General features: G+C 45.5%; 1 protein-coding gene across 6 annotated transcripts in view; it reads right to left on the minus strand.

The window, feature by feature from the left end:
* The window catches only part of EHBP1 (EH domain binding protein 1), a 2232712-nt gene that overhangs the window by 1580982 nt on the left and 637803 nt on the right, over positions 1–13927 (minus strand). For all 6 annotated transcript variants that reach the window (XM_078649460.1, XM_078649459.1, XM_078649456.1 and 3 more), the window contains exon 5: positions 4433–4614. In XM_078649460.1, coding sequence (XP_078505586.1) covers positions 4433–4614 — 182 coding nt within the window. The remainder of the gene's footprint in view (positions 1–4432; positions 4615–13927) is intronic.

The raw sequence follows: 13927 nt of genomic DNA on the forward strand, positions 1-13927 counted from the left end.
ATACTGCAAGTATACACACAAGTAGGATGTATGTATTAGGATCCCAAGCTGAGAGATGGGAAAATGTGTATACAGAAATCAAAGAAATACAGCAGTTAGCTACAGAACAAGGAAAAGAAGAATGGAAAAAGGAAGAAGAGTTAGATGATGAGGGATGTTGGAGGTCAAAAGATATGTCAAAATGGAAGTTGTCCTATGCCTACTTATTACCTTTTGTGACCATGGATCATGGACCTGCTCACGCCAATGACAAAAACACCATCTCCCAACTAGAACAGGTTTGGGATAATCAGCACATTCGGAAAACAGCTGAACATTTGGTTAAACATTGCATGATATGTCTACAGCACAATCCTGGGAAGGGAGTATCAACTCTTATTGGTGGATTTTCTCCACCCCAGGCCCCCTTCGAAGCACTTCAATTGGATTATATTCAGTTAGAGCGCTGCAATAATTTAAAGTATGTGTTAGTAGTGGTGTGTTCCTTTAGTTAGTGGGTTGAAGCTTATCCCACCAAAGACAACACAGCCTTGACAACAGCTAAAGTTCTGCTAAAGGAGTTCTTCCCCCGTTTTGGGGTTTGTAGAGTCCTATGGAGTGATAATGGCCCCCACTTTACTGGCTAATAATAGAGTACCAAATGAAGGGTTTAGGGGTAAAACAAAAGTTTCATGCTGCTAATTACCCCCAGGCAGCGGGTCTAGTAGAAAGGTACAATGCTACATTGAAGTTGAAACTAGCGAAGATATAGGCAACAACAGGCCTTAATTGGCCAGATGCTTTGCCCCTAGCATTGTTATCTGTTCGTTCCATACCACATAGTAAAATTGGACTGTCTCCTATGAAATAGTCTTCGGCAGGCCTATGAATGTATAAGTACCCCCAAGGCCAAACATGATAAAGTAATACACTACCCGATTTTGAGTGATTATCTGAGAAACTGGACTGAAAAATTGTCTTTGATGTACCAGCAGGTGCATGAAGCTATACGACCAAGGAAGGGAAGGAGCAGATAGAGATACCAGAGGACCAGTTTCAATTAGTGGAACGGTTCAGCTGTGACACGGTAGGATCACAAATTGGCTGAACCAGGCTCAGAGTGAGTTGTGATACGTGTTCAGTGGTGCCTGGGTCTCTCTCCGACCTGTGGTTGTATTGATACCGAGAAGGAGAAATGCAGAGATTGGGGATCCAAGCTGCGAAGTAAAGACTCTGTGTATGGTGACTCTGATCATATTGTTTATAATATTGGCAGCAGTTTTTTGCACAATGGAGAAAGTAAATCTAGCTCGAAACATATTGCCCACTACTACTCCTGTCCCCACGGAACATTATTATTTCACCCTTCCCTACCATGAGCGAAGGCACAGATTGTCCTACCTCAATAACACTTTCATACAAATGCTACATCATACTCATAATGCTACGAACACTAGCAACAGCTGGGTATGTGGAATGATGCCAATCCATCAGAAAAAAGGAGGAACGCCTCTCATTCTCCTGCTATTCTCACATAATGGCTCTTGTGGAGCCTGGTGCGCACTTTTGTGGGCCTCTGCAATCAATAATATTACTCTAGCTGATGTTGAAAGACTCAATGCCTAGTTAAACAAGGTCTGTTACCCCGTTAATGAAGGCCTCTCGCAGGCCAAAGGAACTGCATGGGAAATAGAGGAGTATCACAGAGGAAATTCCTCCACAAGATATGTTTTTACAGCCAAAGGTAATGTACCTCCTGTTATCGCTGTAACCAGAGCCCGAGCAGATCTTTGTGTGAACAGCATTGGCAGTATTCTTGTAGGAAAAAGTGACTACTACAATATTGAATATCACTGGAACAAACAATAGTAGTTTTCTATCTTCACATAACACTTATTTCATTTGTGGAAACAAAGGTTATTATCATCTACCAGTCGGTTGGTCTGGAACTTGTTACATGTCCTTTTTGCTTCCTCCTGTATTCTTAGCACCTGCATCTTATCACAAAGACCAGAGACTGTTTGATGACTTTTCTTTAAATAGACTTAAAAGAACCCTAAACAATGATGAAGTAGATCAAACTAATACAGCATTACAGCAGTACGTTGATTTTAACTTGGGATTCTTTTTCTTTGTTGTGGCAGCCCGAAATAGTAGGAAGATTAGATGTGTGACCCGGGTTTTAGAAGCAGTAACTAATCAAACAGCAACAGCTCTTGGAAATATTACAAAAGAGCTTCAAATTACGAGAATTGTAATGTTACAAAACAGAATGGTCCTAGACATAGTATTAGCTGGTCGTGGTGGAGCATGTCACATTATCGGGAGTAGCTGCTGTGTGTTCATCCCTGACCGCGCCCCATCTGTTTATGACGCCATTTCTAAATTGCATAAAATAGCTGCGGAAATACATCAAGACCAAGGAACATGGACATGGTCTGAGTGGTTATGGGGATTCATTTCTACATGGGGCTGGAAATTATTAATGGAAATAGCTACCATAGGAATCATCTTTCTCACCTGCTGTCGTTGCATTCAATGTGCCTCTACGATATGTACAGCTTGTATAGCTACTTGTATTAATATTAAACCTCCCCCAATTAATGTTCATGAATCAAATCGAGAAATGATGATGCAAACTGAAATTTACAAACTTATGAATATTGACATCAGAGATTAATACATGTACTTTTAAAATGGATTCAGCATAGGATGAAAAGGAAGGACTGTTAAAATGTAAAATCTGATTCTCTCATTTTTTGATTAAGTTATGCCTCATCTATTTTTCACCACTGCCCAGCTTCCAGCCCGGCTCTATCCATGACACTGCATCTGTATAAACATGAGTAAAGAATCTAGATTGGGACATTTTAGGCTGTGTAGACATGCAGAGTCAGCTCAAAAGAACAGCTGCGTCTGCTGAAGGGTTTTAAGAAAATGGTTAATCCTCAAGTAAAGTTTACTCAGGTAGCAGACCTTGTCGTTCAGCCTTAGAAAGTAGCAATTGCACAAGACACAGAGGCTGTCGATTCTTGCCGTTACCTCATTTGTGTGTTTTTCCCAAAGCTCTATTTACCTCTGGGTGTCCCTTGTTTGTGATCTCTTGCAATAAAAACCCATGTAATCCATCGTTCAGTGTGCTTCTCCCAGAGAATCTCTATGGTGCTTGTGGGATGGGCCCCCATTCATGAATGCTAAATAAATGATCCATGGTACTTCACTCCAGTGTCGATTCCTCCTTACTGTATCAGATTCAGTTTCACCTACGCTTCTGACCGTGCTAAAACCTGAATCTGGAATCTAAGCTTCAGACTCCACCATTGACCCCCCCCCCCCCTCCTGAAATCATGACCCGTCCCATACATCCTCCTTATCTCCTTCACTTATCTAACGGTCCATATCAGGCATTGCTACCGTAAGTCACTTCCCACGCAACCAGCTCTACCCTCTTCTCTCACTGCATCCCTGCACCATAACCCTCGTCCTTCCTTTTGACCATGTACTCTATCAACCAAGGAAGTATTCTATAAAGAGCACAAGGAAGGTGAAAGCAGATGACTGGATACATGTTAGAAATGTTCAGCTGCAAATGAAACCCGCCAACACCACAAAAGGAAAGCAGTTGACAACTATTATGCTATACAGTAATAGTGTAAATTATCTGTAGGGAAGGTGGGAATCCACAGCTAAAGTAAAGAAAGGTGACAGCATAGGGATGGATTTTAACTGTAAATATAAATTTACTGTCAAAATGTCCACTTTCATCAGTAACACTGAGGAAAATATATATATATGTATATATTTGTATATATATATATATATATATATATATATATATATATATATATATATATATCTATATATATAGATATATATATAGATATATATATATATACATACATACACACACACAAACACACACAATCCTGTAACTCACTATGGTGGGGCAGTCAAATCATAATTTTCTCTACCTAAAAGTTTACAGTGCAAATATTGCGGTGCTCCATGGTGCCATTCTAGCCCCTAAAAATGAAGGAATTGCTTCTCAAATTGCTTTACAGTTTCATCACGCCAAACACTTTTTTCGCACTTCTATTTTTGAAAACTGATACTATTACATACATGTGATACAACATAAAACCGAAGAGCACTAAACTGCGTGACTGACGTGAGATGGAATAATTCTAATATTTCACTTGTAACAAAACAAAAGGAAAATGGAGGACAAGACAGATCAAGAAACCCGCTTGCATTAGAAGACAAAAAGGACATAATGCAGAGGAAACTGTAGTTATCCTGAAGCATGCTCTTCATGTCTTCACAACCCGAAGAACTGGAGAGTGCTTTACCCAGAATCATTTGGACCTGAAATTTGACTAAAAGTAGCAAAGTGTCCCCAAGAAAAAAAAGGACACGTCATTAAAAAAAGTTACAAAAACATAATGCAACTTACGTGGCTTTTCCTTCCCGCAGGAAAATGCAAGACAAAGAGAACTGGAGAGTTGCAGACACAACTTTTTTGGATAAGGGCTTGAATTTTAATTTCACATCGGTCTGGGTGGGCATGGGGCTTGCATATTGCTTCATGTTAATGCTGCTTGTGGCAAGAGCTTTCCTGCGACCAGAGGGAGATTCCTAAAATAAATAATGTACAATAAACATTAGGATTAACAATGAATTTTCCAAATAACCTTGAAGAAACTAACAATATAATACATACACCCACAATGCATGTTAATTAAACCACATTCATCACATGCAAGGTCTTCAACCTATATACAATTCTATGTCAGGATCGGAGGCGAGGATTATGCTGATCTCTCTACACTTTATTCAACAGCATCCTTTCTAAAACAAAAGAGTCTCTGGGAAGGATACAACAAAAGCAACCACTGAGAGTCCAACTGTAGTCCATATCCATGACCAACCAGTGTCCACATGAGGGTGTAACAGTCCTCTCTCTGCTCTGATCACCCTCATTCTTCGCTGCTCGCATCCCAGTTAAATGCCCTGAATTCTTTGTTTCTTACTTGGGCTGGCGAGTGTGTACTTTATATTCTTTTTTCTATGTGTAGCCTGTGATTGCTTGCTCATTTATTTAAACATTACTGTTAGTGCATACCGCTTGATTTTTCTTGTCGCAGGAGCGTTTCTCGCTCCTTCGCGAGGTTTGATTTAGATGCTGCGCCGCGGTGACGGTCCTCCGCCCGCTAGGTGGCGCTGCGCTCCAGCACTTCTCGGCTCCCCTGACGCACGATTCCTGTCAGTTTCAAACGACAGGACTGAGCGCGAGTCGGGAGACGGTACCGCTGCGAGCCTCCGCCTGGGAAATAGACGCCCCGTGAAAGGGTTCTGTATTCCGAACTTTGAACATGTTGAACCTGACTGAGACCCAGTCTTGAAAATTGTAGCTCCTGTCCGTAATTTTTTGCTTCCCTCGTGTGAGTGGATGCTGCATGAGTAGCTATTGAGGCAGTAATTGGGCAGTGAGGACGTTTCTGGCCTTTTGTTTTTCCCAGACCATTAAAAGTATGGAAGCGTAAGAAGGAGGTTATGAGGATCCTTTAGACTGTCTCCTATGAGATGACGACTTCTACGGCGCGGTGGATGCTTCCATTTACCACGGCGTGGATGAAACCATGGCCCACATGGAGGAGCGTCTTGCCTAACTCATCGCCCATGATTGTGCCGAAAGATGCTAGCCAGCACTTACTGCGCCATCCCCTCCCCTCGCCACTCAGCCTCCCCCAGACCCAGTAGTCAAGGACACCACCCCAGCAAAACGCCCTAGGGTGTTGTGTATCGATTTAGATTCCGTATGAATTTCCCGATTCATGCCCTTATATAGGTACAATTCACATTGCCCTTATATAGGCATAGAAATCCAGTCCTTATTTAGGCATAGTCCATGCTACCCAAATACAGGCATGGCTACTTCCATCCGTTCATCTACGTCACGACGAGTCCTTGGAAAACCAGACTCCTAAGCTTTAGGGACTTCCCCTTGCCTGGATATTGATTTCTCCAAGAACTCCTTTATTATGCATGAACATCTATTCCTTAGGGGTTCATTCAGGACATTCATATGCCCGACTTTTACGGCAATACTGGCATTCATAAACGCCTTCAAGGTATAAATGTACCTTCACTTGCTATGACAAAGCACGGTGTGGTTCAGTGCAGTTCGACTACCTACTTGCACGACGCAGCTCGCCACAGCAAGTACCGAAGGAAGCCAACTCCCCAGCTGGCGCACTGACTAGACGCTGTCCTCCTCCTGCCGAGAATCCAGCTCCAGTGTTTCTGACTCCCCTTGCGGGGTGTTGGGAAATCGAGTCCCGGGAAAGAGATACCAACCTCTCTCATTCTAAGGTATGGAGCTGATTAGAACCTAGAGAAACCTTTAGCAATTCTTGGCAAAACTAAACTAAACTAAACTTATGCTAAAACAGCACCTACTTCTTCATTCGTACTAGACTTAGGTTAGGTACACTGGGGTAGGATTATTTTAGAAGCACCAGTTGAGTATTTTAGCCTTTGTTTTTTATGTATGTATTTTTATATATGTCATAGCAACAGACCATGCTATTACAGTATTATTTTATATTACTGTTTACCGTGTACGCATTATAGTTCGCATTCTGTCTTACGATTGTAGCAGTTCATATCTCTTGCTTGAGAAAGAAGACTGTTCAATAAACCCCTTTTATTGAAACGTCCAGTCTATCTTTTTCTGTGCAACTCTGTAGAAACGAAGCACGCACAATTAACGGAGTGAAATAGTTATCTATTGTTTCCACGACTCTGAAGATATTGTTCCGACTCTAAGGGAAACAAACTTGTCATGTTTATGCAGTTGTCAGAGACTAATCCCTTCTTATTTTTTTCGAGAAGTTTCTAGTGACCTCTGAGCTAGCTGGCACACACACACACAATTAAGTCTAATATACTCGATAGAGACATACTGACCTAAGTCCTATGTAAAATCTATAGTGAATGTTATTCCAATGCGCAGAGCCTATCAGGGATATAGGAAGTACACTACAAGGGAAGATGGGGTGGATGTTGACGCGTTCAAGCGTTTGAGACATCCCTTTATGGCAAAGAGCATACCTACGGGCTTCCCCCAGTTCCAGAGCCCCATGCAGAAGGTCCTCCACGCCATCCCCAAACTTCCAGGATGATGATCCCTCGGATGAGGGAGCGGTCTCATCTAAGCCACAGCGACCTTCGCCCTCCCATCAGATATGTTGTACCCTGATCAGATTCTGTACCCGCGCTCGGCAGAATGATTCCCATGTGATAAAGTAGCGCAATATGTGGCTAACCGCCTGCGCAAACCACTAGAAAAAGAAGCTCATAGCTGTCTCAGAGTGGAATGCCCAGGGCCTTCTGTGGAAGGGAAAGTGGCGCAAACACCGGATATAGATCCAAAAATAGCCACCTTTCTGGCAAAGTTCATGATTTATCCAAAAAAGGAATTGATCGGTCCTGGCGGGCTTGCCCAAGAGGCTCTCTCGGGGGTGGGCGAGGAGGGCAAGTATTTTCTTGGAAAATGCCAACTGCGCACAGTTTGCGGAAAGCATACGGTAGTTGCTCATCAAGGTGGACCAGAAACTTGGCGCCCTAGCCGTCTCAGAGGCCGGGCAGTGACCCAGGGCGGTCTGTTTGGAGATCCGTTTATTAAGGAACTCAGGAAGTTTGTTAATACCTTTACTTCCCTGGATAAGGCATAGACCTCAATAAAAAAGTTTTTCTCCCCTTGGGTTTTCCAAGGGGCCGGCCGTGGCAGGAGACGCTTGGCCGGCCATGTGGCCTCCCAACCCTACTCCAGAGGGCAAGGCTCCAGGCGTGGTAACGGTTGCCAAGAGCAAGAGCGCTTCACAAACTTCTACCCCACCCGAGGTCAGTACTTCTGAGGAAGAGGCCAGAAGGGACAGTCAACCAGTCATAATGCCGATGAGTGTACAACCTTCTTTTAGGGTCCAGGTGGGAGGCCGGCTAGCCTACTTCACCAGACACTGGCACAGCTTAACGTCGGACGCCTGGATCGTACAAACCACACAAGGGTTTCAGACAATTTTATGGGGCCCAATATCAATGAACCAGGCCGAGGCCAATTCATCACCCTTATAGATGTAGAGATTCAGGATTTGCTGTCTAAACGTGCAATTCAGTGCACCACCATTCACCCATGGGGTTTGTCAGCAATATTTTTCAAGTGGACAAGGCAGATGGGGGTCGACGACCGTATTAAATTTAAGGGAATTCAACGAGTGGTTGGTATATCAGCATTTTAAAATGGGGGGGGGGGGGGGGGGGGGGGGGGTTACCTCCTGTGGGATGTCATGCGCCCATTGGATTGGATGGTGCGTCTCGATCTCAAAGATACATACTTCGTGATACCCATTTTTCCACCAATCTGGCGCTTCCTGCAGTTTCTGTGGCGCAAGCAGGCGTTCAAATTTTCAATCCTTCCCTTCAGATTGTCCTCAGTTCCCTGGTGTTTCACCAAGGTTCACAAACCGGTGGTGGAACATCTCCGAGCACAAGGAATCCGTCTTATCATTTACCTGGACGGCATGCTTATTATGGCACACTCTCCATCTCAACTGTCACGACACCTACAGACCGCAGTAGATCTCTTGGAGAGTTTGAAGGTTGCGATAAACGAAAAGAAGTCCCTCCTGGTTCCGTCCCAGTCAGCGGTCTTCCTGGGGTTCACGATCAACTCCGTAACTTCAACCCTCAGTCTGCCCTCTCGGAAGATGACGAAATTAAGACACAAACTACGCCGTACATTGGCCAGGCCTTGCACTTCACTACGGCAAATCGCCCGACTCGTAGGTCTCCTCTCTTCCTCAATTCAGGCCATTTTCAAGGGGCTTTACACTACCGGGCCCTGCAGCGGCTCAAGGCGACCCATCTCCGGAAGGTTCTCACGTATTCCCATTCCCAGATGGTTGACCTAAGGGACGAGGTGATGGAAGAATTCTCATGGTGGCTCTCCCACATGGAGGCTTGGAATGGAAGAGCAATCTTTGGTTCTGCACTGGACCTTGTCATAGAATCAGCCACCAGCAGATCCGGATGGGGTGCTCGATGTGGCGAATTCTTCACAGGAGGATCGTGGTCTCTGTGAGAAGTTGGCCTGGTATATGATGTTCACTATTCTAGTGAGCCCCTTGCACCAGTCCAAACAACCCTTATGGTGATGGTTGTAAAGTCAACCTCATTGACCAGCTATCCTAGTGGTAGCATGGACAAACGCAGTCTTAGGCTAAACTCAAGAGGGCATGTGAAGCCAGCTGTTTTACCACATGCAAACCTTTTAATGCCAAATGAAAGGACACCACACAGGTTATATGTTCAAAATATATATGTATTTATTTCTAAATAGATCCCCTTAACTCTCTATGAGCACAGGAGCACAAGTGTATAACAAGTAACTTAATATAACATACAAAAGTTGCACAAATATGGATAGGCCCTGGTGGCCCGTAAAACCATATACTAAAATAGTGGTATAAGTACCACGTCACGAACAATGGTAAGGCCTAGGGCCTTGGGAATCGCTGGGGCTACACTAGACTAACAGCAGTTAGGACGTGGGAGGCCCACAGGATGCGGGTGCAGTGTCTACATGCACACGCGTGCACCAATAGAAGTCAATGGGTGCGTAAAGTTAGAAAGTTGCAGATTTGGAAGTCTTCCGACTGGACTAGAACTTAACCACTTAAAACTAGGACACTAGGGATGTAAATCTCTACAGGAGCACCGCAGTACTCGCGTTACCTCACCCACAGGAAGCAGGTGCATAGGTGTCAAAGTGTGTCGGGTTTCGTCATCGGAGTTCTATGGAGCCTTGGAGAAAAGATGCTGCAGGCGACCAGGAGAGAAGAGTCCGGTTGGATCCAAGGGTGGATCCAGGATGAAGAGTACCTGAAAGCAGAAGGGACAGAGTCTGGGTCACTAGCCAGTGGCCAGGAAGGAACCAGGCGATGTTGGGTTGTAATCAGGTGATGTCGTGAAGCTTGTCTCCGCTGCCACGTGGACCAGGTGTCGACGACGACGACCAGGAGCTGGGCACGGACTGGTCCACGAAGGCTCTCGCTGTCGGCGGTGTCGGATCTCGATTCGGAGTCAACAGACCTTGGTAAATGCAACCCACGCAGGAATCGAAGATGGCTTCTGGATCAGACCAGCAAGGTCTGATGGGCTGCTCCTTTTCAGGGTAGCAAGGGCCAGTCTGGAGCAACCAGACCAGTGTTGAAAATTCGAAGGTTCGTCGTCACAAAGGCCACTAGCCAACGGGCAAGTGACCGGACAGACGCGTCGAGCAGGAAAATGCAAAAGGGCCCCACGCAGCACTCGGTGAGAGTGGAGAGGTGATCTTCGGTGCAAAGGATGCTCGGGGCTGGGGCTTATCAATCCCCAATGCACAGCTTTGAGGGTGTCTCAGGAGCTGCACAGAAAGCACTTCGCTGGCTTTCCAAGATGGCCGGTCCCACATCTCACGTTGCCTCCACAGGTCTCTGCTTTGCTGTGGATCGGGCTGTTGGATGTCTGGAAGTCCGGTTCTTGTCGGTCTCTGTCGTTCGAGCTCCGGCGGGAGCAACAACAAAGCAAACCATTGAGCGCTTGATGGTGCCTGCTTGCACAGGGTGGTCACTCCTTGACCACAAGGGAGATTTTTCAGTCTTCTACATTGAGTAGGATGTCGAAGGGTCCAGAGTTTCGTATCAGAGTTTCAGTCAGGATGATCTAAAATCTTGGGACACAGCTCCTACCTTTATTCCAAATCAAGGGGCTGGATTACCTGCTAGGTCCCTCCTATGGGTGGGACCCAGGAAGGGGGTGGTTACACCCCTTTCCCTTTGTCCAGTTTCGCACCAGGGCTGGGGCTGGAGTGCCCCAGCACCGGTTTGAACTGGACTATGCATGGGACACCTTGTGTGCCCCAGGCAGTGTCTCGTTTCATTCAGCCCTCCCTGCCCCAATCCACTATCTCCTGTCTGGGGTGGTGCTAGCACCTGCCTGTGACAGGAAACATATTGTCCAAGCACCCCTTGCTGGAAGGGCTCCCAGCAGCAGGAGGTCAGAATTGTGTCTGTGGCAGCAGCATCCATTTTGTGATGCGGAGGCTCTAGTTAACTTTAACCGGGATTAATGGAAGCAACATGTCTTCTCCCTCTAGAAGGGTGGAATGCTACCCCCGTCGCCAGAACTGGCGAGGGGGTAGTATTCCAAAGTGTATGACACCTTACACGACATGTTTTGATAAAGCCAAAGCAAAGTTAGCAATAACCGCGAGGATTATTGGATCCCCTCCAATCTGGCTTCAGACAAGGCCGCAGCACAGAAACCGCGATGCTGAACATCATAGATGACATTCACGGTTCTCTTGACGCTGACAAGTGCTGCCTTCTCATACTCCTTGATCTATCCGCAGCTTTCGACACGGTAGACCATAAGCTCCTCATCAAAACTCTGCAAGCAAGAGCTGGTCTCGGCGAAGTAGTTCTTGATTGGTTTTCTTCATTTCTCCACAACCGTTCGCAAATAATAAAACTGAAGAACTTCACCTCCGAAATGCAGCAAGTCAACAAGGGTGTCCCCCAAGGATCAGTACTTTCACCTCAGCTCTTCAACATCTATATGGAACCGCTCGCCAAACTACTCAGGAATGCTAATATCCTCTTCCACCTCTACGCGGATGACACGCAGATTTACCTGGAAAGCTCTTCACTTAATGACATCCACAGACTAAATGCTGTCTTAAAAGATGTTCAAGACTGGCTGACAAAAAACCATCTGAAACTCAATCCCGACAAGACCGAAACTCTTCTCATCTCAAACAAAGAAGACAATCCTCAAATCACTGAATGGCTGAAGTCGATTGATGCTCTTAAAGGTTCTCTCACGCCAACTGATTCCGTCAAATCTCTGGGTTTCACCCTTGACCCCAAATTAACCTTGACAAACCACATTAAGAACTCAGCAAAAAGTGCTTTCTTCAACCTCAGACTGCTGAACAAAATAAGACCTTTCATTCCAAACAAAGACCTTAAACTAGCCACTGATTCTCTAGTTCTATCTAGACTGGACTATGGGAACTCAATCCTTACAGGTATCCCCAAATCACACTTGGCCCCATTAAAAACAACACTACATGCGGCAGCAAGAATGATCACAGGATGCAAAAAATTTGACCACATCTCCCCAGCACTCAAAGAACTTGAATGGCTCCCGGTGGAAATGCGTAGCACCTTCAGAACGGCCTGCCTAACACACCAGGCCCTCCACACCGGTAAACCAGAATACTTGGCAAACAAGCTTACAAAAGCAGGCCAAAGCAGATATTTGAGAAGCTCCAACTCCCTGTTGCTCATCCTACCAAAAACCAGAAAGAAGAAAACTGCGGACTGCTCCTTCACTGGAAATGCCCCCAAAATATGGAACTCTATCCCCCCCTCATATCAGAACTCTACCTTCCTATGCGGACTTCAAGATCCAACTCAAATCCTTGTTCCTCACCCGCTCCCTAGGTCCTAGATAACTAGGATCTCCCTTTGAACTATGTGTTATCTCTGTATCCTTCTACCAAAAGTCCTACTGTTACGAACTTCTCCTCCCCCAATATTGTCTCTGAGGACTGCCTTTATTTGTTACGTATCTTTTTGCTCATCAGGCCATTCCTTTTACTGTAAAGCGCTCTGCTACCTTCGGGTCTTGTTAGCGCTATAGAAAACTTCTAAATAAATAAAAATAAAATTATAATGCACTTAAGAGTATATGGTATGGCAATATCTAGAACAGCTATAAGGGCATGGTTCCGTAAGCTGCAGACAGGCTCAGCTCATGCTAGAGCACCATCTCACATAAAACCAAGCACTCTGCCTCCAGGATTGTTAAGGCCTGCCATAGGAGTGACTTATAGGTGCATATGTGTCTAGATTATAAGGTTAGATATAGGAATACTATACCTAAGCAAGGGGTGATTACACGACCTTGCCCCAGCTGAGTGATCAGCCAGTTGTATCAGTTTGGATGGCCAGCCAGGGGTGGCAAAATATATGCTGCAGCCCCTGGTAGGCCTTGGGTGCACCTATGCCCTGGGTACCTATAGTACACTGTACAGGGACTCATAAGAGTGACCCAAATCCCAATTGGTAATGTACCTAAAGTACATGGTGTGAAATGTAGAGAGAGAACAGCAGGGCTGTGAGTCTGATTAGCAGGCCCACAGCCACATTAAGTCGAAAACCAGTGAAGCAAAAAGCAAAAAAATGGGGTGACCATAGGATAGCAGCCCCTACTCTCCTACAGTCTCCTCAAGAACAAACTTTGCACATCAACTGCTTAGAGTTTCTAGCAGGCTCCTTTGCAGTTCCATGTTGGAATAGAGACAAAGCACAATCCTGCGTGCTACTCAAGATGGACAATGTGTCGGCCGTCAGGTACATCAACCAGCTTGGGGGTACATGTTCCAAAGTTCTCTTGGATCTAGCGACAGGGTTTTGGTAGTCCTGCCTAGATCATCAGGTTTTCGGGACAGAGGAATACCTTCCAGGTCAGGAGAACCAAATAGCGGATTGGCACCTGAGAGATTCCAGCTTGTGGAAGCTAATCCGGGAGTTTTTGTGCAGTTGCATGCAAGATGGGGTCTGTTCTCAGTGGACCTGTTTGCATCATGATTGGATCACCAGCTTCCAAGTTTCTTCAGCTGGAGACCGGATCCGATGGCGACCGCGACAGATGCTTTTCTACAGGATTGGGCTCAGGAGCAGGGATATGCTTTTCCCCCATTTGCAATGATCACCCGGGCAACGGCTCAGATCAGGCGCCAGCGGGCAGATGTGGTTTTGATCACCCCAATTTAGAGGTCCCTAGTATGGTTTCCGGTTCTACTGGAACTTTCCTGGGATTCTCCAATCTAACTCCCCTA

Source organism: Lissotriton helveticus, chromosome 6 (genome assembly GCF_964261635.1).
Source record: "Lissotriton helveticus chromosome 6, aLisHel1.1, whole genome shotgun sequence".
NCBI classification, from domain to species: Eukaryota; Metazoa; Chordata; class Amphibia; order Caudata; family Salamandridae; genus Lissotriton; species Lissotriton helveticus.